Here is a 24,379-nt window from a genome sequence, read left to right on the forward strand (position 1 = left end):
TGTGTGGACCCCAGGAAGATTAGCTGCTGCTATGCACCAGCTAATGGGGATCCTAATAAAACTCTAAAACTCTAACACCTACCTGCTCTCGTTTGTGCTGGGTCATGTGGGATTTGAGTTGGAAGTAGGTGGTGAATTTGCGGGCACAGAACTGGCACTGGTAGGAGCTGTCTATGAGCAGCATGTGTTTGGGTTGAGCCGAGGGGTCGTGGTGGTGATGGTGGTGTCCGTTGGGGATGTCTTCACCATGGCTGCTCTCTGCGTGGCCCTGAGGTTCCATCGCCGTCTCCTCGGCTTCCCCGAGGGCCTCTGCTGGAGAATCAGGAGACCAGGAGATGGTTAGGGTTGGAAAAGAACACTGTAAAATGCTCAGGGTTCATTTGACCACATGAACCCAATTCTGTGGCGAACATTCAAAGAAAATAATGCGTATCTACAAGTTCCCAACGCAGATTGACTTGTTTTTACGTTGAGAACTGCGCATTTACGCTATGTTGGCAACACCAGCAGCGTGACGAAGCGCTGAGTCTGTTTTTAAGTGGTGCAACCACTTCGGGTGGGTGTGTGGGTGGGTGGGTGGGTGGCTGGCTGGCTGGGTGCGTCTGAGCACGAAAACAGCATGGTTGTTTTTCACCACCTGTGCGCAACCTAACACACACACAAACACACACACACGCACATATTAACTGTATATATGGTGATTTCAGGTGTGCCAGTACAGTACAGTACAGTAGAGGGAGAGGGACCCCCACACGGTAACTCTGTCATTTCTCAACCGTTTCGGACGCGGGGCGGCTCGCCGGAATCAGGCCGGCACCCTGGGTGCGTTCCTGTGGATCTGGAACTCCCCCCCCCCCCCCCCCGGGGACCCCCACACGGAGTTGCACCACTTACTTCACATGGGTGTGATTTTTATTTCCTTGAAATATTTTCAAGGCTTTTGAAAGCATTTTTAGGCGAGCACCTGGTGTTTCAGCTTCAAAAACATAATAAAATAAAAAAGCTTTTGTTACCTGTTTCCTCCGCCTCTTCTTCTGTCTGTGATTGGCTGCTCTGCTGCTGCTGTGGCCCCTCCTTTTCCTGTTCCCCAGGCTGTAGCTCCTTCCTGTTGGCCTCTTCCTCATTGGATACCACCGGAACCACCTTGACGGTGATTGGCAACCGGGATGGTATGCTGGCCACGCCCAGAGGCCACACCTTCATTAGAAGAACAGTTGTTTAGGGTTCCATTTGTTTAAAAGAAGTTTTCTTCATAATACATTTTTGTTATGCATGCATGTTATGTTTTCTTGTATTTATCAGTTTATCATTTATCAAAAAGTAAGAAATAAAGGCTTTTATTTCACTTTAACATATTTGAAAATATGCCCAACATACACACCCAACCTGGGTTAATGTGGTTAACGTTTTTATATTAAATTGTTAAATTGTGATATAAGCAAACATGAATGTCTAACATACCAGACCATTTACCAAAAGGAGATGTATGTATTTAACCCATTTTGGGCGGGAACCCCTTTTGGTGTTAGCATTATGTTATGCTTTAGCTATTGAAAAATAGCAGATCTACAAGCTCGAGCTTGTAGGTCTGCTATTTTTGAAAAATCGAAGAACGACTGAGATAGAAACATAGCTTTTTTCAGAAAACTGTCAGGATGTAGAAGACATTTTTAGAATCTGATCTCAGGTCAAAATGGGTTAATTCAGTCTGACCAGAAGCAGGGATAAAACGAACCCCTAACAGCCATACACATGTAAATGAATGACCAGCTGAGGGACATTATGGATGGAAACTGGTCAGAACCTTGTGGGTCTGCATGTGCTTCTTGACGTTGGACTTCTGTGCAAAGGCCCGGCCGCACACGATGCACTGGAACGGCTTTTCTCCCGTGTGACTAGAGGAAAAAACCAACATAGTCATTAGGCCTGCCAGGAACATAGAACCCGTAGGCTTACATTAATAGCCTACTGCGCCACACCCGGAAAAAACGTTTTAACAGCGATGTATTATTTAATGCATGTTTTAATACGATCGTATCGATAGCTACCGTTCGTTAGCTCTGTTATGCTTGTGAGCCAGTGGCCGCGGCCATTTTGAAGATGCGCGTGCATCCACTTACATCGCCTGCTCTGTTTTCAGACGGCTGTATCTCCAGAAGCGACATTGGAGGGGTAGATTTGTCCCAGACAAGCGTTTTCAACAGCCTGTAGCAGGCGCTGTGATACTCGCGGTCCACTTTTTCCACCACCGACCGAGAGAACAAGCACCAGCTTCGTCAACACACACGGAATGGTTTCATAGTAAAATGCGATTACGGATATTTGGCTCTTCAAAGTAAGTGTTACGCGCGATAAAACCCTGGCAGTACGCGACGGAGGGATTAATTAATGCTAGCGGTAAATGGGTTTTAACACATTTAGACCTGAGGACAATTCTACAAATGTCTTCTAAATCCTGACAGTTTTCTGAAAAAACCTCTGTTTCTATGTCAGTGGTTCTCAAACTATTTCATGTCAAGCACCCCAAAGATTATATGTAATCGGCCGCCGACCCCCATCTGAAAATATATACAGTAGTTCCAGGGACCTCCCAGAAGCACAGAGTTAAAAGCTTTCTCTGTGAAAGCATGTATTCAAAGATTCGCGCCACATTTTCACGATTTTTCAAAAACAGAAGATCTACAAGCTTGTAGTGCGGTACTCGGTGGCGTGCTATGAGCTTGTAGATCTGCTATTTTTCAATAGCTTAAGTATAACATAATGCTTAAAACACCAAAGGGGGTTCCCGCACCGGAATGGGTTTACTTGTAATAATGAAAAGTAAAAAAAAAAAGTATATATATATATATATATATATATATATATATATATTTACCGTATATAAACGGTATAAAATACAATAGATATAATTTCATGTTAAAAAAAACGTACAGAAAAGTATTAAGTGTTGGATAAAGCTGCAATCGAGGACTCATAAAAAACATCTAATATTTAATGATTTCATCCAATCTGTATGTTAGATAGAATACAATACAATATACAGTAACTAGTGTAACTAGTGCAGTGGTTGGAGGTGGTCTTCCTACTCTTTCATTGCCATACTGTACAGTGGTTGGAGGTGGTCTTCCTACTCTTTCATTGCCATACTGTACAGTGGTTGGAGGTGGTCTTCCTACTCTTTCATTGCCATACTGTACAGTGGTTGGAGGTGGTCTTCCTACTCTTTCATTGCCATACTGTACAGTGGTTGGAGGTGGTCTTCCTACTCTTTCATTGCCATACTGTACAGTGGTTGGAGGTGGTCTTCCTACTCTTTCATTGCCATACTGTACAGTGGTTGGAGGTGGTCTTCCTACTCTTTCATTGCCATACTGTACAGTGGTTGGAGGTGGTCTTCCTACTCTTTCATTGCCATACTGTACAGTGGTTGGAGGTGGTCTTCCTACTCTTTCATTGCCATACTGTACAGTGGTTGGAGGTGGTCTTCCTACTCTTTCATTGCCATACTGTACAGTGGTTGGAGGTGGTCTTCCTACTCTTTCATTGCCATACTGTACAGTGGTTGGAGGTGGTCTTCCTACTCTTTCATTGCCATACTGTTGGGTAGTACTGGTTGACACGTAATACTGCATGAAGCTCATGAAACCTTCCCTGGCTAAGCAGGGAATACCTTTAGCGAAACGGGGATAGACTCCTGCGCTCTGGCTGATGCCGACAATAAGCTTCTCCGATCTACTTTACTACTTGCTTACGGAAGAGTAGATAAAACTTGCGGATTACAGCTTTAACCCATTTTGGGCGGGAACCCCTTTTGGTGTTAGCATTATGTTATGATTTAGCTATTTTTGAAAAATCGAAGAACGACTGACATAGAAACATAGCTTTTTCAGAAAACTGTCAGGATGTAGAAGACATTTATAGAATCTGATCTCAGGTCAGAATGGGTTAATGCACAGACTCTAACTCTCGGGGCGAAACCACTAAAGCCAAATGATGTGGGATGTCGAAGGTCGAAGGTCGCCTCACCTTCTGATATGCTGCTGCAGGTCAAAGTTTTTACAGAAGGTCTTCTCACAGAAATTACACTTCAGCTTGGCTCCCTTTCCCTTCAGCTGTTCTACTGAGGAGTGGAAATAAACACAACACCACATTACTCAAACCACTGCTTCTCAAAGTGGGGTCCGGGGACCCCCACGGGTCCTTGAGTAAGTTCCAGGGGTTCCCCCAGATAAATGAGGAACAGTTAAACCACTCAAGTATTTCCTGATTTATTTTTGAGCTATTCAAGGTCACAATGCGTTGCGATATGATGCTTTGGGAGCTTGTAGATCTGCTATTTTCTAATAATCGTCTCTTATGGGGGTCCCTGGCACAAATTATGGGTCTGTGACCATATACATTTGAGGGTCCCCTCCTGGCTTAATGGCTAATGTGACACATATATACTCCCAAATAGGAGTGCTAGTGTTCAAGTGGACCTTGCTTAAACAGACCTGGGGATCCATCGGGGCCTTTCTTGCCATTCCGCGGTCGCTTGGGGATGATGACCTTCTCAAAGTCGCCCAGCTCTGTCAGACTGGCGGTGATGCTACAGGTCTTGGTCTTGAATTCTTGTTTTCCAGGACTGTAGACAGGAGGGGTGGTGAAGGACTGGCTCTCCACACACTGACTAGAAACCTATGGAAGTCACACTGGCTCAGTAGAGGTTCATGTACACCACTTTTATCAGAGAATCCACTGCAAAAATATCAGCTAGTTCTCCTACAATGCTATTAACATACATTCTACACATCCTCAATATTAAGCATTGATCTTAATACACAAACCAATATCGTTTGAATTTAATCTTAATTATTCATCGAAACTGCATTGAGCCCAAAAGTTTAATACATTTTCAGAAATGTCCAAAACTCTTCAAAAGCTCAGCAAGCGTAGATTGCCTGTAAAGGTAAACCACTTACCACACCAATGCAACTCCAGAGTTGCATTCGTGTGGTTTACCTCAAAAATACCGTTTTGTCCCGACCCGACCCTTTGGTGTGGTTTGGGCTTTACACTACCTGTACAGGCTGGAAGGACTGAAGGCCCATCGTGTGGATCTCTGCGTTGCTGCCACCGGGCATCGGGGGCAGCGTGCTGTAGACCTGCACCATGGAGTTGCTGTGACTGGAGGGGACCTGGGAGGACAGGGACTGCTGGGGCGGCTGCCCAGGGGGCAGGGGGTGGGCCGGGGTCTGACCGGAGGGGAGAGTGTGTGACTGCTGCTGCTGCTGCTGCTGGTGATGAGGGTGGTGGTGGTGGTGATGGTGGTGATGGTGCTGCAGGTACGACACGCCAGCCATGTGCATGCTCAGGTTACTCTGGCAAACACAAGAGAAAGACGCTATTGATTAATGGGATGGATGGATTATTAGGACATTGTTATGCAAGATAGGTGTCTGAAAAACCGGTCTGAAAAGAGCCATTCAGGTATGGTTAATAAAATATCCGTCCCTGGCAGCTATACTTTCAGTATCACTTCCTATGAATCCCATGGTCTATAATGCATGCTAAACATACTTACACTGCATTATACTCTGCTTATAATTATCATTGCGAACACAGTGAGCACTAACTATGAGACCTAGCAGAACATGTCTGTCTGTGTGTGTCACGCTGTAACACCACCCGCCCGCCACCAGAGGGTGCAGCTGTATCACACACAAAACACACACACACACACACACACACACAAACTTAACTTAAAAAAACTTAACTTAAAAAAAAATTAAAGAAAACATTTAAAAAAAAAGAAAATAACAAAGAAAAACTTAACTTAAAAAAACCCCTTAAAAAGTACGTAATTTATTCTAATTGTTGTAATTGCAATTTACGAGCTGCGTTCGCTTCCCGCGTTTGCACGTCTTACTTGTACTATATAGCTACAGTACTAGAGCGGTGCCCGTGTTGTGATGGCATAACAAGTCAGATCCATATGGATATACAGTATAAATGTATTGTAATCTGCTTAGAACTACAGTATATAATTGTATAATGACTTTTAATCTCAAGTATCATCATAATACTTAATTACAGGGTCCCTTTTATTTTGGCCAGGATCATAGAGTATTGCAATTTTCATAGTGGTGCCCTAGCTAGCATATCACACTGTAACGAGGTCTTACCTGTACAGGTGCCTGCATGGAGGCCATAGGCTGCTCTATGGAGGTGAAGAGGTCTTACCTGTACAGGTGCCTGCATGGAGGCCATAGGCTGCTCTATGGAGGTGAAGAGGTCTTACCTGTACAGGTGCCTGCATGGAGGCCATAGGCTGCTCTATGGAGGTGAAGAGGTCTTACCTGTACAGGTGCCTGCATGGAGGCCATAGGCTGCTCTATGGAGGTGAAGGCAGAGATGGCCGACATGAGAACGTCGTCGCTGACCAGTACGTTGCCCTGGACCAGCGTGTGTGTGAGGGGAGAGGGGGGCACGGTGATGTACGTGGATACCTGGGGCTGGAGTGCAGAACAAAAGGAATACAACTTCCATTTTTGGGGTCACAGGATCACAGTTTTACAGGTGTAAAAAAAACATCACACTCGTGTGAAGTGAGGGGCGCTCTTATGATACATCATCATACATCACATTCCGTTCTCAGCCAATCAGCTGAGAACATTCCGTGCTCATACACACAAACACACAAAGCTGGGGCGCTCAAAAAACGGGGGAAAAAGTGGGATCAATTATTTTTCGTGCTCCATCTGTGGTTTCATTTGTGGTTTTATAAAGGGGGAAAGGTACATACATTTGGGGCTCCATTTTCGTCCCCCTTATCCCTAAACTTCTTTGCCTTTTTTTTTTTTTACTATTTTGCAAAACATTTTTGAATAGTTGAAATGGCCAGTCTACAAGCTCACAACGTGTCAATGTAGATTGGCTAGTTGAACTATTCAAAACTGTTTTTCAAAATAGGCAAAGAAGTTTAGGGATAAGGGGTTTAGCGGTGACGAAAATGGAGCCCATACTCTCCAATGTCCATCTAGACCTAGATAGTCGAGTTCGAGTGTCTTCCAGACATGAGGGCATTTTCTATTTGCAATTTCACAGATTCTTGTATTCTCAATGAGGGGATTTCAATGGTCACATGGCCAAATGTGATGGAACTGTTTTTGGTTTGACAATGTTTGATCCGGTTCCCGCCGTATCCTCTGGTTCCGGATCCCAGACCTATTCCTGTCCTCACCTGTCTGCTGGCCGGCGTCTGGGGTCCGGAGGTGATGGAGGGGACGGGGGTGTAGGCGTTGCTGGAGGCCAGGGACACGGTGGACAGGGACGGGGCGTTGGACTGACACTGCTCCCTCTTGTGTGTCATGAAGGCGGTCAAGGAGTTGAACTGTTTCTTACATTTCCCACACAAGAACACGTCCTCGTCATCTGGAGGGTCGACAAAGGGAAGTGGTGGTGAATGCCACAAAAGCAACAAAGTATGGGCAGGAACCTCATATCATTTCTAACTTTTTGTTTAACCGTAACTTTGTTTTTTAATTAACACCATACTTGATCACACTACAGTGTCACACATTAACCCATTTTGGGCGGGAACCCCTTTTGGTGTTTTAAACATTATGTTATAATTTAGCTATTGAAAAATAGCAGATCTACAAGCTCGTAGCGCGCCACCGAGTGGCGCGCTACGAGCTTGTAGGTCTGTTATTTTTGAAAAAATCGTGAAAATGTGGCGCAAATCCTGACAGAAAACTGTCAGGATTTAGAAGACATTTAATACATTTCGACGTCAGGCCTAAATGGTTTAAGCATAGCAGATCTACAAGCTTGAAACGCAGGGCGAATCCTGAAAAGTAACCGTTTGGACATAAAGTATAAGGCTTCCACCCGACAGAGACCATGACAGAGATCCAATGTATTAGAGTCCGGCCGATATACACTGTATAGGCCAGTGGTTCCCAAAGTGGGGTCCGGGGACCCCCAGGGGTAACGGGTCCATTTGGTTCCATTTGTACACTCTCAGAGTTACATTAACTAGTGGTTTTACAATATAAATTGGGGTACCAGAGATAGAAATGCCATTAAATCGGGGATCCGTGGCATAATGCATGTGAAACTGGGGGTCCTTGAAATTAATATGTTTCGGAATCACTGCTAGAGCCGTAGAAATCCTCCCTTATCGGGGTCACTGGCATATGTTTTCAAATGGGGGGTCCGTGGCCTAATAAATGTTGATTTGGGGGTCCTTGACACGGAAAAGTTTGGGAACCCCTGGTATAGGCCGTTCTTTGACCTTTTTGAGGACATCAGTATTGGCAATTATGCAGTCCCACGTACATTTTAACCACTTGTAACCTGTCCTGGAGTCGCTATTAGTGTAGCAAATCTACAAGCAAACAACACCTTGTTAGCCTTTTTATGGCAAGCGTTTTTTTAGATTGTGTACATGTGTGTAATCTCTCTCTGATAATTCCTCTTAACCCATTTTGGGCGGGAACCCCTTTTGGTGTTAGCATTATGTTATGCTTTAGCTATTGAAAAATAGCAGACCTACAAGCTCATAGCGCGCCACCGAGTGGCGCGCTATGAGCTTGTAGGTCTGCTATTTTTGAAAAATCGAAGAACGACTGACATAGAAACATAGCTTTTTCAGAAAACTGTCAGGATGTAGAAGACATTTTTAGAATCTGATCTCAGGTCAAAATGGGATAATCAGTTATTCAGAAGTCAGATTTTAGTAAAGGCATCATGATAACGCTAAAAAATAAAATGTTTATAGTTGGAGCTATATTATGGGCAAGCAAAAATACTGAAATTGTTTTTATTTTATTTCCCCCCCCTGTGCTAATGAATGACACAGCTGTAGTGTACGATGTGTATGGGACGTGTCAACTGAGCATATACCCATTGACTGGATGGTGGAGGTTCCAGATACATTCTGGCTGTTTGGGTCAGGAACTCCTCCTTGGCTGTCCAGCAGAGACTGGACTGCCAGGACGGTCTGGTTGTCCATGCCTGATGAGAGAACATGATGCTGTGAATGAGAAAGCTGCTGATACATAGGCCTGTAACAATTATTGTTACATCGCCGAACCTAATCGCCTAATCACTATTGTTTGAGATAAACGTCATACTCATTTCCATGTTGAAAAATGATTATAGATTTTTCAAATATAGCAAATCTACAAGCTTCATTTGCATATTTTAGTTATTTGTAGGGATGCAAATTATCGATTAACCAGTTCGTTAATAAGCAGCGTTTCTTTTTTTTTTTAAACTGAGAATCTTAATTTCTCTCAACAATGTCAAACAAAAATCTACATTTTGCTAATATACACAAAGAATACAAAAGGCATATCATATTCCTTAATCAAATATTAATTTTGATTTATTTGAGATACAGGGCCAGGCAATGGCATCTTTTATGAGGAATAAAATGAAAGGAAAAGTGCATCTTGTCTGTCATATTATCACATGCAAAAGCAGAGACGTTTCTGTGGCTAATAAGGTGGTGGGGATTTTTTTTAAACCGGCCCACATGTGCGCCTTTTTTGCATAACAATTCATTGCCAACTTAAATGTTAATTTAAGTTTTGGGGCGACTGTGGCTCAGGAGGTAGAGCAGGTCGTCCAATGATCCATGGGTCGGCGGTTCGAATCCCGGCTCCTCCTGTCTACATGTCGTGTAGTGTTCTTGGGCAAGACACTGAACCCCAAATTTCTCCCGATGTGCTGGTTGGTGCCTTGCATGGCTTCCGCCGCAGTCGATGTATGAATGTGTGTGTGAATGGGTGAATGTAATGCACAATCTATGTAAAGCGCCTTGGATAAAGGCGCTATATAAATGCACCATTTACCATTTACCATTTTAATTTAACAGCCCTGCTGATATAATATCCTCCTGTTGTGGTTCTTAACCTTTTGTGAGCTCTGGATCCGGATCCCTAGCCTAGCATACTCTCCAACAATCCTCAAGGACCCTAGCTGTGGCTGTCCCAGAGATGGGTATTCTGTAATATTTCATTTTTTTTGTTTATTTTTCTCAAAATATGTGAATTGTGAATGTATTTTTTTATTTGGATAACAAACTGTATTTTATTTGCATGGTGAGATAGTGCCATCTGCAGTTCTGTGCGTTGTGGTCTGTTGTTTGGGCAGATCTCATGAGACCCCTAATCACCTCATTGCAATCACCTGTTGGGTTACTTTGGACATGGGTTGGGTTACTTCAGAACAAACAATGTACAGAGAGGAGAGGAGCTCTCAGCTCTTCATAATGTCAAGAGTCTCTACAAAATAAAAAATATATAAGTTAAAAAAAGAACAAGTATGTAACTACTACTACTAAAAGAATATGTGCAGAAGGCGCACACGGTATGTTACCTGTTATTTTGTTTGTACAGTTATTGTCAACTGCATCTTGTATTTGTTTGTGACATAGACCTATATGGACAATTCATGGACACTTTAAAAGGACAGCTTGACTGTCAACAAGGACTTTCATAATTCATGTTTATAATTCATTGTGGTTAAAAAATATTGTATTGTGTAATTGTATTTGCTATAGGCTACATAAACAAAGTCCATGTTTATTTAAAATCAAGTACAAAAGCAAAAACATTGCAAAAGTCCAATCTTTTTTTTCCTTATGACAATAGTCTAAGAGCCTAGGAATGAGATGAGACGACGCATTCAGTCATACATGATGTGCTTATATCGTGTTTCATCATAACATCACAACAGATCAGCAGCCAGTCATACATTCCAAGCTCCATGACAACTAGTAGCCAATACTTTTCATATGAACGTATCGCCACACTTCGTTATCTCATAGACAGTTATAGACACTAGACACAGATTATAAATGTAATCAAACGTAATATTAATAATGTTGATAAATAGATTGTTTGGGCATGGATCAAATCAATCTGTTTGTTTTGTTTACAGTAGGAGATGCATCTTTGCCTCATGTCATGTGTGTCATTGCAGCTGTTTGTTTACACAGCGATGCGCAATTATCCACGTGGCTGCGTCCCCCTAATCAGGACCTTCGAGACGTTTCTAAAATAAAACAATATAAAGTGTAACTTGATGATTGAGAGAGAAACGACCATCAGCATCATCTACCTTCAAGCACTTCGAAGATTGCCTGCGCCATCTTGCAGCTCTGGTCCTGGTAGATGGGCACTCGATTAACACGTCTGTGTTGTTGTCAGTGGTTCTCAAAGTGGGGTCTAGGGACCCCCCAGGGGTCCGTGAAGGGGTTCTTCCAGGGGGCCCTGCAAGATTAGTTCATGTATCATCAAATTCATCATTATTATCATCATCAAAATCTGTTTTAACACCCATTATGTCTCTGGCATCAGATATTTTCAGATGGGGGGGGGGGGTTGGGGTCTGCCTTAAAATTATAATATATATCGGGGTCTGCACTTTGCAGCCAAATGCGTATTAATTTGGAGATCTTTGACATGACATTGTTTGAGGACATATAATATTGTGTTACATATGGATTGGAAATCGACGTCCATGTACAGGTATTTGCTTCTGCAGTCAAACTGCAGTCAACTGTCCACCACTGCATCTGGTATCGATTGATGTGGCCTCCGATAATGACAGCTCGTGATGCACCGGGTAGTTTTGTGCCCTGATTTGAAAATTAATTTAAGTTACGGAAATCCCAATACATTTTCTGAGCTCATTCCGAATATCACATTACAAATAATGATGATGATAATAATAATAATTAATATTACTTTGCTTAATAGCTTAATAGCATTACTTTATGTCGAAGAGTCAAAACCAAATAACAGTACTTTATTAAATTATTGCTCTTGAACAGCTTGGATGAACATCTTGAACATAGACTGTAAAATAAGACATTATGAATATGGACCGACACAGAGTGATCTTGCTAAGAAGTGCTAAATTGTCCAATAAAATCAACTGTTAAAGGTCCAAATAAATACCCAATGCAGTGACTACAGAGCGACGTCACGGCCTCGCTCTCGGCCAATGGCGATGCCCGGATGTGCGCACGTGTCCGTTTCGCGGCAAAAAGGGTTTCGCGCGAAAAACACCCGGGAGTCCTTGTTTACATCGGAGGGGACAATAACAAACAATAGGAGGGCATCTGGGATCCGCACGGCGCTTCGATCGAAGGACGGGGATCATTCCGACACCTGCGGTGCCGAACCGGTGCCGGGCGGCTCCGCGCGGGAGCGGATTGTTGGGGTTCTGGTTAAGTTTTAGTGCCGGAGCGGAGTGCTTCCTTCCAACACAACGAGGCTGGTTGAAGGACCGAGGCTAGTCGTTAGCATGCATGCTAAGTTGCACAACATTTACATCCTGATCTGCTTACATTGTAAAACGCAAAGAACGTCAGTTGTCCCTCCTAAAAGCTATGTTTCCGTTGGGGCGTATGGAGTGGACATCGCGTTACTTTTACTGATGTGTATAGTTGTTCTCGGGTGGTAAAGTTTTAAATTGTCATGATCTTGGATAATTTAACTTACTCCGTCCCACTTGTGAAAATCTATATTCTTGTTTGCTGATCCATGCTATGGATTGTCTGATGTGAGCGTCTGATCAACTATACCAGCGTTTGTTTATAGTAGCACAAGCTAGCTAGCTCTTTCTTTTTCTAGCAGGAGGCCCTTGCGCTTTATTGTATTGATAGAAATGATGGAAACAAAAGATTAGCTAACAGGGTGGCTAGCAGGGTGTTTTGCATTGCATTCTTCATTGATTGTTGGACCAGATAGAAGCAGGGTGTTGATAGCTAGATATCCCAAATGCCATATTTACTGTGCTTTTAGTTTGCAGTCAGCTACAGTTCCTGATTGTTTCACCATCAGGCTGAAGTTGTTTTTAGCTCTTGGCTTTAACATAATGATTATTTGTGCATAAAGAAAATTGCATTATTAACATCCATTTGGACCTTTGCATAGTTATTATTGTTTGCGACAGAACAAGGTGGCATCTGTTCAGAAATAACATTCAGCCACACAATGTTGAACTGCAAGGAACTTTCTTGCAATGTTTGTGGCGTTCCACACATTCCCTGAGCAGATCAAATGCACATAGGTGTTGGTACACAAGCAGACTGTGCCACATCAGCGTGTGACCCTCCCCTGACCAGCACCGGAACCTCTTGCTAAGGGGTCAGAGTCAACACCATCCTGTGTCGCCCTGCGATGTCAGAGACTCTGATAACGGGGCAGACATCTGAGGATCTGCTGGCCGACTTTGAGACGCTGTTGAATGCTGGAAGTATCAACCTGACTGAGGACCACCAGATAGTGATCATCACCACTAGCCCCGCCGGTCATGTTGGGCTCCACCCGACCGTGGCCTCCTCCAGCACGGGGGAGATCCTGCTGTTTGCCACCCCGCAGGGCCCGGCCCATGTGGGGCTTGAGGACAAGAGGCGACCGGCGCTCGGGAGACCTCCGGTGAGCCGGGGAGGATCTGTGGTGAAGGGGAAGTTTAGTATTTGTATGATCCAGCAGGGAGGGACTGAGGAACCAAACGATGGTTATTTTGTGCACTGCCATTTCTAAACTGAAACTAATCATCAGTGTTTATCTGTACGAAGAGCCCTACCAATGGCAGTGTTTTGACAGATAAAGTCAAGTGCAACATAATCAATTTGGAAAAACTTACATTTAACTTATACCCAAACTAAATAAATACATTTTGGTAGAAAATGGAATCATGTTACATCAGTCATCTGATATCGGTCTACATTTATGACACATTTACGATGTATCCCTCAAAAATTGGGCAAGGTTTCAGCCTGATCAGAGCCCTGTTGATGTCTGTAGTAAAACTAAAGTTAAATATTTCAAAAAGTATAAAATGTGTGTGCACTAGGTGGAGGTAATACTGTAGGCTAGTGTACTTTGCCAGTGTGCATACCAAGTTTAACACAGATCAGGCTAGCGATTTGTGAAATTAGCTTTGGAAATTCGCACACAAACTTATTTGAAGCAACAAAATAAAAAATCTAAATCTAAAATATCCAACCTGAACCTACAAGCTGACAACGCTTCGCAATGTGATGCATAGCACGAAAACGTTGAACGCAGAGTTCAAATAATGACGGGTATATTTGGTCAGGCTCTAATCTGTACAATAAGAGCAGCAGCTGTACAAATATTGATTCTAGGGATGTGCAGATGAGACATTTTGGCCGATATCGATATCCGATATTATTAATTGCTGTTATGGCCGATAACCGATATTACCGATGTCGATATAATCATTCTGTATTGAAAAATTATAATAATTTTGTCCATTCTGAAAAATACATGTAACCGGGTATCTGCACTGCAGGCTTAGGCAAGTCAGATTTAACTTAAATACCTTTCATATTTAATATTGTGAGCTTGTAGATCTGTTCAAGCTGTTTCTTTGGGCTTGTTTATCTGTAAAGACAGACCGATTAATCGGTCTGATTGATTAATCGAACCGATGCCGATTAATCTAAACAACTAAAATTGGCCAATACCCGATGTGTTTGCCGATTAATCTCCCATCACTAATTTATCCTAAACCATTTCACTCATTTTTCCTACATTTTCTTCACCGTTTGTATTGTAATTGTAATTTTTCAACTTATCTGTGTCGTTCTTGCATTCTCTCCCCTTTTTGTATTGGGGATTATTACTCAAATGATCTTTTGACAGCTGACCGTTTGCTTTCTTCCAATACTAGGTAAAGAGGAAGTTGGACTTGGACAGCGACCACCAGTATGTTAGCACTGCCCGACCTTCTTCCCTTGGCCGACTACCACCCTCTACACCTGCCCCGCCCAGAGGTACACGATAAACACACTGGTCTATGCCTCTACACCTGCCCCGCCCAGAGGTACACGATAAACACACTGATCTATGCCTCTACACCTGCCCCGCCCAGAGGTACACGATAAACACACTGGTCTATGCCTCTACACCTGCCCTGCCCAGAGGTACACGATAAACACACTGGTCTATGCCTCTACACCTGCCCCGCCCAGAGGTACACGATAAACACTGGTCTATGCCTCTACACCTGCCCCGCCCAGAGGTACACGATAAACACTGGTCTATGCCTCTACACCTGCCCCGCCCAGAGGTACACGATAAACACTGATCTATGCCTCTACACCTGCCCCGCCCAGAGGTACACGATAAACACACTGATCTATGCCTCTACACCTGCCCCACCCAGAGGTACACGATAAACACACTGGTCTATGCCTCTACACCTGCCCCGCCCAGAGGTACACGATAAACACACTGGTCTATGCCTCTACACCTGCCCCACCCAGAGGTACACGATAAACACACTGATCTATGCCTCTACACCTGCCCCACCCAGAGGTACACGATAAACACACTGGTCTATGCCTCTACACCTGCCCCGCCCAGAGGTACACGATAAACACACTGGTCTATGCCTCTACACCTGCCCCACCCAGAGGTACACGATAAACACACTGATCTATGCCTCTACACCTGCCCCACCCAGAGGTACACGATAAACACACTGGTCTATGCCTCTACACCTGCCCCGCCCAGAGGTACACGATAAACACACTGGTCTATGCCTCTACACCTGCCCCACCCAGAGGTACACGATAAACACTCATCTATGCCTCTACACCTGCCCCGCCCAGAGGTACACGATAAACACTCATCTATGCCTCTACACCTGCCCCGCCCAGAGGTACACGATAAACAGACTGATCTATGCCTCTTCAAAGTACAAAAGGAGGTTTCCTCTTCTTTTTCCTACCCTCTCTAGAAATTCTTTGTTGAACAAGGTCCATTGTTCCAGTTGCAAGAAAGGTAGAAAGAGATCTGCCATTATTCGCCTTTTTTAAAAATGTTTATTTTAAAATGGCCGATCTACAAGCTCACAGTGAGTTGCAACGCACAGTGCGTTGTGAACTTGTAGATCAGCTATTTTTGAAGCTCAACCCCATTGTATGTGAACTTCGTGAAGTATAAATTGGCTTTTAAGTGGTTAATGCAGTATTAAATGAAAAATTAGTAATGACTTTGACTGAGGTTCATCAGCCAAGAGACCAGCAGTTATTATGACTCACTCAACACTGTAGAAAAAATACATTTAGTCATAGATCAGAGACTACACATACTGTAATACTACACATACTGTAATACTACACAATGTACAGATCACCCTTTTCAGCAGAAAATACACTATAGCTCCTTGTTGGTAAACAGCAGTACTGCACACAGTGTCAACCCTAATATATATACTCTGTAGTATGTCACTTGCCAAACAACAAATAGCTTGTTGATGGATATTTTTGGCAAGCAACATCCTTTATAAAGTATAAATTAAGCTTAAACACTCACAAACCTCAATAGAAAATGCACTCTTTATTGGTCAACTGCTTTTCATGTTTTTGTTTATGAATGTTTGAATCCCTTCCCATCTTGTCTTCCCCAGTCCCTCGACCTTCGACAGAGAAGTCTCGATATGACACGTCGCTCAACCTGACTACCAAGCGCTTCCTGGACCTGCTGTCCCAGTCCCCAGACGGTGTAGTTGACCTCAACTGGGCCTCGCAAGTCCTGGATGTCCAGAAAAGACGAATCTACGACATCACCAATGTCCTGGAAGGAATCCAGCTCATCGCCAAGAAGTCAAAGAACAACATCCAATGGTTGTGAGTAGAAGACACCGAAACTCGGTTGCAGAATCATTATACCAGTGTAGAATCACATATTGCAAATGGTAAAAACTAAAAAGAAGTGAGGTCGTGGTGACCAACGTGAAGAGGACAGCCACTTGACTCCTCATACACACACACACACAGCTCTGCCTCCAACACGGAGAGATGGGATCGTCTTGGTAAACCATGTCAAAATCTTGGTATAGGTTTTGTCAATTATAGGTAGGGTGTGATTTTCTTTGGTTAAAATAAGTGTTAAAAAGCTATATATTGTGATAGTACTCAATGCTAGAGTGTTTGTTCAGTAACTGGGTTCTCCATGTCTCTCCAGCTTTTTATTAAACAGAAAATGCATTTTCAGGTCGGGATACCAATGTTAGCCAATCGGGATCGAGAATACAGATTAAACAAGTGGAATTGTAAGTGATGACACAAAGAAATGAGCAGACAAAATTGGAAATGGAACACTATAATCATTAATGGCTACTTTCTGCTGGTTGGCTGAAAATGTGTCAAATGTCTCAAAATGTTCTGTTTATTATAGAGCTGGAGAAACAGGGAGACCCCTGTTATTGTTTATTATAGAGCTGGAGAAACAGGGAGACCCCTGTTATTGAACAAACACGAGTCTATAGCAATGATTACTATCAGAATATAGTGATTGCCAGCTTCTCTGTCTAATGGGCGAATATCAACAGACCAATCTTATGATACACCTAAGGACGTATACCTCCCATCACCTTCATTTTAATATCGAAATATGAGTAAGTAAGCCTTGCCGAGTCATGAGGAGCCCATCTCCTGTCTCTGTAGTGTGAGTCATGAGGAGCCCGTCTCCTGTCTCTGTAGTGTGAGTCATGAGGAGCCCATCTCCTGTCTCTGTAGTGTGAGTCATGAGGAGCCCATCTCCTGTCTCTATAGTGAGTCATGAGGAGCCCATCTCCTGTCTCTATAGTGAGTCATGAGGAGCCCATCTCCTGTCTCTATAGTGAGTCATGAGGAGCCCATCTCCTGTCTCTATAGTGAGTCATGAGGAGCCCATCTCCTGTCTCTGTAGTGTGAGTCATGAGGAGCCCATCTCCTGTCTCTGTAGTGTGAGTCATGAGGAGCCCATCTCCTGTCTCTATAGTGTGAGTCATGAGGAGCCCATCTCCTGTCTCTATAGTGTGAGTCATGAGGAGCCCATCTCCTGTCTCTGTAGTGTGAGTCATGAGGAGCCCATCTCCTGTCTCTGTAGTGTGAGTCATGAGGAGCCCATCTCCTGTCTCTGTAGTGTGAGTCATGAGGAGCCCATCTCCTGTCTCTATAGTGAGTCATGAGGAGCCCATCTCCTGTCTCTGTAGTGTGAGTCATGAGGAGCCCATCTCCTGTCTCTATAGTGAGTCATGAGGAGCCCATCTCCTGTCTCTATAGTGTGAGTCATGAGGAGCCCATCTCCTGTCTCTATAGTGTGAGTCATGAGGAGCCCATCTCCTGTCTCTATAGTGTGAGTCATGAGGAGCCCATCTCCTGTCTCTATAGTGAGTCATGAGGAGCCCATCTCCTGTCTCTATAGTGAGTCATGAGGAGCCCATCTCCTGTCTCTATAGTGTGAGTCATGAGGAGCCCATCTCCTGTCTCTATAGTGAGTCATGAGGAGCCCATCTCCTGTCTCTATAGTGTGAGTCATGAGGAGCCCATCTCCTGTCTCTATAGTGAGTCATGAGGAGCCCATCTCCTGTCTCTATAGTGAGTCATGAGGAGCCCATCTCCTGTCTCTGTAGTGTGAGTCATGAGGAGCCCATCTCCTGTCTCTATAGTGAGTCATGAGGAGCCCATCTCCTGTCTCTGTAGTGAGTCATGAGGAGCCCATCTCCTGTCTCTGTAGTGAGTCATGAGGAGCCCATCTCCTGTCTCTATAGTGTGAGTCATGAGGAGCCCATCTCCTGTCTCTGTAGTGTGAGTCATGAGGAGCCCATCTCCTGTCTCTATAGTGTGAGTCATGAGGAGCCCATCTCCTGTCTCTATAGTGAGTCATGAGGAGCCCATCTCCTGTCTCTATAGTGTGAGTCATGAGGAGCCCATCTCCTGTCTCTATAGTGTGAGTCACGAGGAGCCCATCTCCTGTCTCTATAGTGAGTCATGAGGAGCCCATCTCCTGTCTCTGTAGTGAGTCATGAGGAGCCCATCTCCTGTCTCTGTAGTGAGTCATGAGGAGCCCATCTCCTGTCTCTGTAGTGAGTCATGAGGAGCCCATCTCCTGTCTCTATAGTGAGTCATGAGGAGCCCATCTCCTGTCTCTGTAGTGAGTCATGAGGAGCCCATCTCCTGTCTCTGTAGTGAGTCATGAGGAGCCCATCTCCTGTCTCTGTAGTGAGTCATGAGGAGCCCATCTCCTGTCTCTGTAGTGAGTCATGAGGAGCCCATCTCCTGTCTCTGTAGTGTGAGTCATGAGGAGCCCATCTCCTGTCTCTGTAGTGTGAGTCATGAGGAGCCCATCTCCTGTCTCTGTAGTGAGTCATGAGGAGCCCGTCTCCTGTCTCTATAGTGAGTCATGAGGAGCCCGTCTCCTGTCTCTGTAGTGAGTCATGAGGAGCCCATCTCCTGTCTCTATAGTGAGTCATGAGGAGCCCATCTCCTGTCTCTATAGTGAGTCATGAGGAGCCCATCTCCTGTCTCTATAGTGAGTCATGAGGAGCCCATCTCCTGTCTCTGTAGTGAGTCATGAGGAGCCCATCTCCTGTCTCTATAGTGTGAGTCATGAGGAGCCCATCTCCTGTCTCTATAGTGAGTCATGAGGAGCCCATCTCCTGTCTCTATAGTGTGAGTCATGAGGAGCCCATCTCCTGTCTCTATAGTGTGAGTCATGAGGAGCCCATCTCCTGTCTCTATAGTGAGTCATGAGGAGCCCATCTCCTGTCTCTATAGTGTGAGTCATGAGGAGCCCATCTCCTGTCTCTATAGTGAGTCATGAGGAGCCCATCTCCTGTCTCTGTAGTGTGAGTCATGAGGAGCCCATCTCCTGTCTCTATAGTGAGTCATGAGGAGCCCATCTCCTGTCTCTATAGTGAGTCATGAGGAGCCCATCTCCTGTCTCTGTAGTGAGTCATGAGGAGCCCATCTCCTGTCTCTATAGTGTGAGTCATGAGGAGCCCATCTCCTGTCTCTATAGTGTGAGTCATGAGGAGCCCATCTCCTGTCTCTATAGTGAGTCATGAGGAGCCCATCTCCTGTCTCTATAGTGAGTCATGAGGAGCCCATCTCCTGTCTCTGTAGTGTGAGTCATGAGGAGCCCATCTCCTGTCTCTGTAGTGTGAGTCATGAGGAGCCCATCTCCTGTCTCTATAGTGTGTGTCATGAGGAGCCCGTCTCCTGTCTCTATAGTGAGTCATGAGGAGCCCATCTCCTGTCTCTATAGTGAGTCATGAGGAGCCCATCTCCTGTCTCTGTAGTGTGAGTCATGAGGAGCCCATCTCCTGTCTCTATAGTGAGTCATGAGGAGCCCATCTCCTGTCTCTATAGTGAGTCATGAGGAGCCCATCTCCTGTCTCTGTAGTGTGAGTCATGAGGAGCCCATCTCCTGTCTCTATAGTGAGTCATGAGGAGCCCATCTCCTGTCTCTGTAGTGTGAGTCATGAGGAGCCCATCTCCTGTCTCTGTAGTGAGTCATGAGGAGCCCATCTCCTGTCTCTGTAGTGTGTGTCATGAGGAGCCCATCTCCTGTCTCTGTAGTGTGTGTCATGAGGAGCCCATCTCCTGTCTCTGTAGTGTGAGTCATGAGGAGCCCATCTCCTGTCTCTGTAGTGTGAGTCATGAGGAGCCCATCTCCTGTCTCTGTAGTGAGTCATGAGGAGCCCATCTCCTGTCTCTGTAGTGTGAGTCATGAGGAGCCCATCTCCTGTCTCTGTAGTGTGAGTCATGAGGAGCCCATCTCCTGTCTCTATAGTGTGAGTCATGAGGAGCCCATCTCCTGTCTCTGTAGTGTGAGTCATGAGGAGCCCATCTCCTGTCTCTGTAGTGTGAGTCATGAGGAGCCCATCTCCTGTCTCTGTAGTGTGAGTCATGAGGAGCCCATCTCCTGTCTCTGTAGTGTGAGTCATGAGGAGCCCATCTCCTGTCTCTGTAGTGTGAGTCATGAGGAGCCCATCTCCTGTCTCTATAGTGAGTCATCAGGAGCCCATCTCCTGTCTCTGTAGTGAGTCATGAGGAGCCCATCTCCTGTCTCTATAGTGAGTCATGAGGAGCCCATCTCCTGTCTCTATAGTGAGTCATGAGGAGCCCATCTCCTGTCTCTGTAGTGAGTCATGAGGAGCCCATCTCCTGTCTCTGTAGTGTGAGTCATGAGGAGCCCATCTCCTGTCTCTGTAGTGTGAGTCATGAGGAGCCCATCTCCTGTCTCTATAGTGTGAGTCAGGAGCCCATCTCCTGTCTCTATAGTGAGTCATGAGGAGCCCATCTCCTGTCTCTGTAGTGAGTCATGAGGAGCCCATCTCCTGTCTCTATAGTGTGAGTCATGAGGAGCCCATCTCCTGTCTCTATAGTGTGAGTCATGAGGAGCCCATCTCCTGTCTCTGTAGTGTGAGTCAGGAGCCCATCTCCTGTCTCTATAGTGTGAGTCATGAGGAGCCCATCTCCTGTCTCTGTAGTGAGTCATGAGGAGCCCATCTCCTGTCTCTGTAGTGAGTCATGAGGAGCCCATCTCCTGTCTCTGTAGTGAGTCATGAGGAGCCCATCTCCTGTCTCTGTAGTGAGTCATGAGGAGCCCATCTCCTGTCTCTGTAGTGTGAGTCATGAGGAGCCCATCTCCTGTCTCTGTAGTGTGAGTCATGAGGAGCCCATCTCCTGTCTCTATAGTGAGTCATGAGGAGCCCATCTCCTGTCTCTGTAGTGTGAGTCATGAGGAGCCCATCTCCTGTCTCTAGTGAGTCATGAGGAGCCCATCTCCTGTCTCTATAGTGAGTCATGAGGAGCCCATCTCCTGTCTCTGTAGTGTGAGTCATGAGGAGCCCATCTCCTGTCTCTGTAGTGTGAGTCATGAGGAGCCCATCTCCTGTCTCTATAGTGTGAGTCATGAGGAGCCCATCTCCTGTCTCTGTAGTGTGAGTCATGAGGAGCCCATCTCCTGTCTCTATAGTGTGAGTCATGAGGAGCCCATCTCCTGTCTCTGTAGTGTGAGTCATGAGGAGCCCATCTCCTGTCTCTATAGTGAGTCATGAGGAGCCCATCTCCTGTCTCTGTAGTGTGAGTCATGAGGAGCCCATCTCCTGTCTCTATAGTGAGTCATGAGGAGCCCATCTCCTGTCTCTGTAGTGTGAGTCATGAGGAGCCCATCTCCTGTCTCTGTAGTGAGTCATGAGGAGCCCATCTCCTGTCTCTGTAGTGTGAGTCATGAGGAGCCCATCTCCTGTCTCTGTAGTGTGAGTCATGAGGAGCCCATCTCCTGTCTCTGTAGTGAGTCATGAGGAGCCCATCTCCTGTCTCTGTAGTGTGAGTCATGAGGAGCCCATCTCCTGTCTCTGTAGTGAGTCATGAGGAGCCCATCTCCTGTCTCTATAGTGTGAGTCATGAGGAGCCCATCTCCTGTCTCTATAGTGTGAGTCATGAGGAGCCCATCTCCTGTCTCTATAGTGAGTCATGAGGAGCCCATCTCCTGTCTCTGTAGTGTGAGTCATGAGGAGCCCATCTCCTGTCTCTATAGTGTGAGTCATGAGGAGCCCATCTCCTGTCTCTATAGTGAGTCATGAGGAGCCCATCTCCTGTCTCTATAGTGAGTCATGAGGAGCCCATCTCCTGTCTCTATAGTGAGTCATGAGGAGCCCATCTCCTGTCTCTGTAGTGTGAGTCATGAGGAGCCCATCTCCTGTCTCTGTAGTGTGAGTCATGAGGAGCCCATCTCCTGTCTCTGTAGTGTGAGTCATGAGGAGCCCATCTCCTGTCTCTGTAGTGAGTCATGAGGAGCCCATCTCCTGTCTCTATAGTGTGAGTCATGAGGAGCCCATCTCCTGTCTCTATAGTGTGAGTCATGAGGAGCCCATCTCCTGTCTCTATAGTGAGTCATGAGGAGCCCATCTCCTGTCTCTGTAGTGTGAGTCATGAGGAGCCCATCTCCTGTCTCTATAGTGTGAGTCATGAGGAGCCCATCTCCTGTCTCTGTAGTGTGAGTCATGAGGAGCCCATCTCCTGTCTCTGTAGTGTGAGTCATGAGGAGCCCATCTCCTGTCTCTGTAGTGTGAGTCATGAGGAGCCCATCTCCTGTCTCTGTAGTGAGTCATGAGGAGCCCATCTCCTGTCTCTATAGTGAGTCATGAGGAGCCCATCTCCTGTCTCTGTAGTGTGAGTCATGAGGAGCCCATCTCCTGTCTCTAGTGAGTCATGAGGAGCCCATCTCCTGTCTCTATAGTGAGTCATGAGGAGCCCATCTCCTGTCTCTGTAGTGTGAGTCATGAGGAGCCCATCTCCTGTCTCTGTAGTGTGAGTCATGAGGAGCCCATCTCCTGTCTCTATAGTGTGAGTCATGAGGAGCCCATCTCCTGTCTCTGTAGTGTGAGTCATGAGGAGCCCATCTCCTGTCTCTATAGTGTGAGTCATGAGGAGCCCATCTCCTGTCTCTGTAGTGTGAGTCATGAGGAGCCCATCTCCTGTCTCTATAGTGAGTCATGAGGAGCCCATCTCCTGTCTCTGTAGTGTGAGTCATGAGGAGCCCATCTCCTGTCTCTATAGTGAGTCATGAGGAGCCCATCTCCTGTCTCTGTAGTGTGAGTCATGAGGAGCCCATCTCCTGTCTCTAGTGAGTCATGAGGAGCCCATCTCCTGTCTCTATAGTGAGTCATGAGGAGCCCATCTCCTGTCTCTGTAGTGTGAGTCATGAGGAGCCCATCTCCTGTCTCTGTAGTGTGAGTCATGAGGAGCCCATCTCCTGTCTCTATAGTGTGAGTCATGAGGAGCCCATCTCCTGTCTCTGTAGTGTGAGTCATGAGGAGCCCATCTCCTGTCTCTATAGTGTGAGTCATGAGGAGCCCATCTCCTGTCTCTGTAGTGTGAGTCATGAGGAGCCCATCTCCTGTCTCTATAGTGAGTCATGAGGAGCCCATCTCCTGTCTCTGTAGTGTGAGTCATGAGGAGCCCATCTCCTGTCTCTATAGTGAGTCATGAGGAGCCCATCTCCTGTCTCTGTAGTGTGAGTCATGAGGAGCCCATCTCCTGTCTCTGTAGTGAGTCATGAGGAGCCCATCTCCTGTCTCTGTAGTGTGAGTCATGAGGAGCCCATCTCCTGTCTCTGTAGTGTGAGTCATGAGGAGCCCATCTCCTGTCTCTGTAGTGAGTCATGAGGAGCCCATCTCCTGTCTCTGTAGTGTGAGTCATGAGGAGCCCATCTCCTGTCTCTGTAGTGAGTCATGAGGAGCCCATCTCCTGTCTCTATAGTGTGAGTCATGAGGAGCCCATCTCCTGTCTCTATAGTGTGAGTCATGAGGAGCCCATCTCCTGTCTCTATAGTGAGTCATGAGGAGCCCATCTCCTGTCTCTGTAGTGTGAGTCATGAGGAGCCCATCTCCTGTCTCTATAGTGTGAGTCATGAGGAGCCCATCTCCTGTCTCTATAGTGAGTCATGAGGAGCCCATCTCCTGTCTCTATAGTGAGTCATGAGGAGCCCATCTCCTGTCTCTATAGTGAGTCATGAGGAGCCCATCTCCTGTCTCTGTAGTGTGAGTCATGAGGAGCCCATCTCCT

General features: G+C 45.6%; 2 protein-coding genes across 3 annotated transcripts in view; one reads left to right on the forward strand and one right to left on the reverse strand.

Annotated features, from left to right (window-relative positions):
• znf341 (zinc finger protein 341) overlaps window positions 1–8,998 on the reverse strand; it is a gene marked incomplete at both ends in the record, with an annotated part of 27,607 nt that extends 18,609 nt beyond the window's left edge. Inside the window, 9 exons of the mRNA XM_079492013.1 lie at window positions 83–312; window positions 1,014–1,197; window positions 1,805–1,895; window positions 4,027–4,120; window positions 4,494–4,677; window positions 5,061–5,360; window positions 6,339–6,494; window positions 7,223–7,413; window positions 8,890–8,998. Coding sequence (XP_079348139.1) covers window positions 83–312; window positions 1,014–1,197; window positions 1,805–1,895; window positions 4,027–4,120; window positions 4,494–4,677; window positions 5,061–5,360; window positions 6,339–6,494; window positions 7,223–7,413; window positions 8,890–8,998 — 1,539 coding nt within the window. The remainder of the gene's footprint in view (window positions 1–82; window positions 313–1,013; window positions 1,198–1,804; window positions 1,896–4,026; window positions 4,121–4,493; window positions 4,678–5,060; window positions 5,361–6,338; window positions 6,495–7,222; window positions 7,414–8,889) is intronic.
• Window positions 8,999–11,783: 2,785 nt separating this feature from the next.
• e2f1 (E2F transcription factor 1) overlaps window positions 11,784–24,379 on the forward strand; it is a 34,058-nt gene continuing 21,462 nt past the window's right edge. The window contains exons 1-3 of one of the 2 annotated variants that reach the window (XM_079529979.1): window positions 11,784–13,439; window positions 14,704–14,806; window positions 16,447–16,666. In XM_079529979.1, coding sequence (XP_079386105.1) covers window positions 13,182–13,439; window positions 14,704–14,806; window positions 16,447–16,666 — 581 coding nt within the window. In that variant the 5' untranslated portion in view covers window positions 11,784–13,181. The remainder of the gene's footprint in view (window positions 13,440–14,703; window positions 14,807–16,446; window positions 16,667–24,379) is intronic. The other variant, XM_079529978.1, reaches the window with a different exon arrangement.

The sequence above is a fragment of the Electrona antarctica genome, assembly GCF_951216825.1.
Source record: "Electrona antarctica genome assembly, chromosome: 2".
NCBI classification, from domain to species: Eukaryota; Metazoa; Chordata; class Actinopteri; order Myctophiformes; family Myctophidae; genus Electrona; species Electrona antarctica.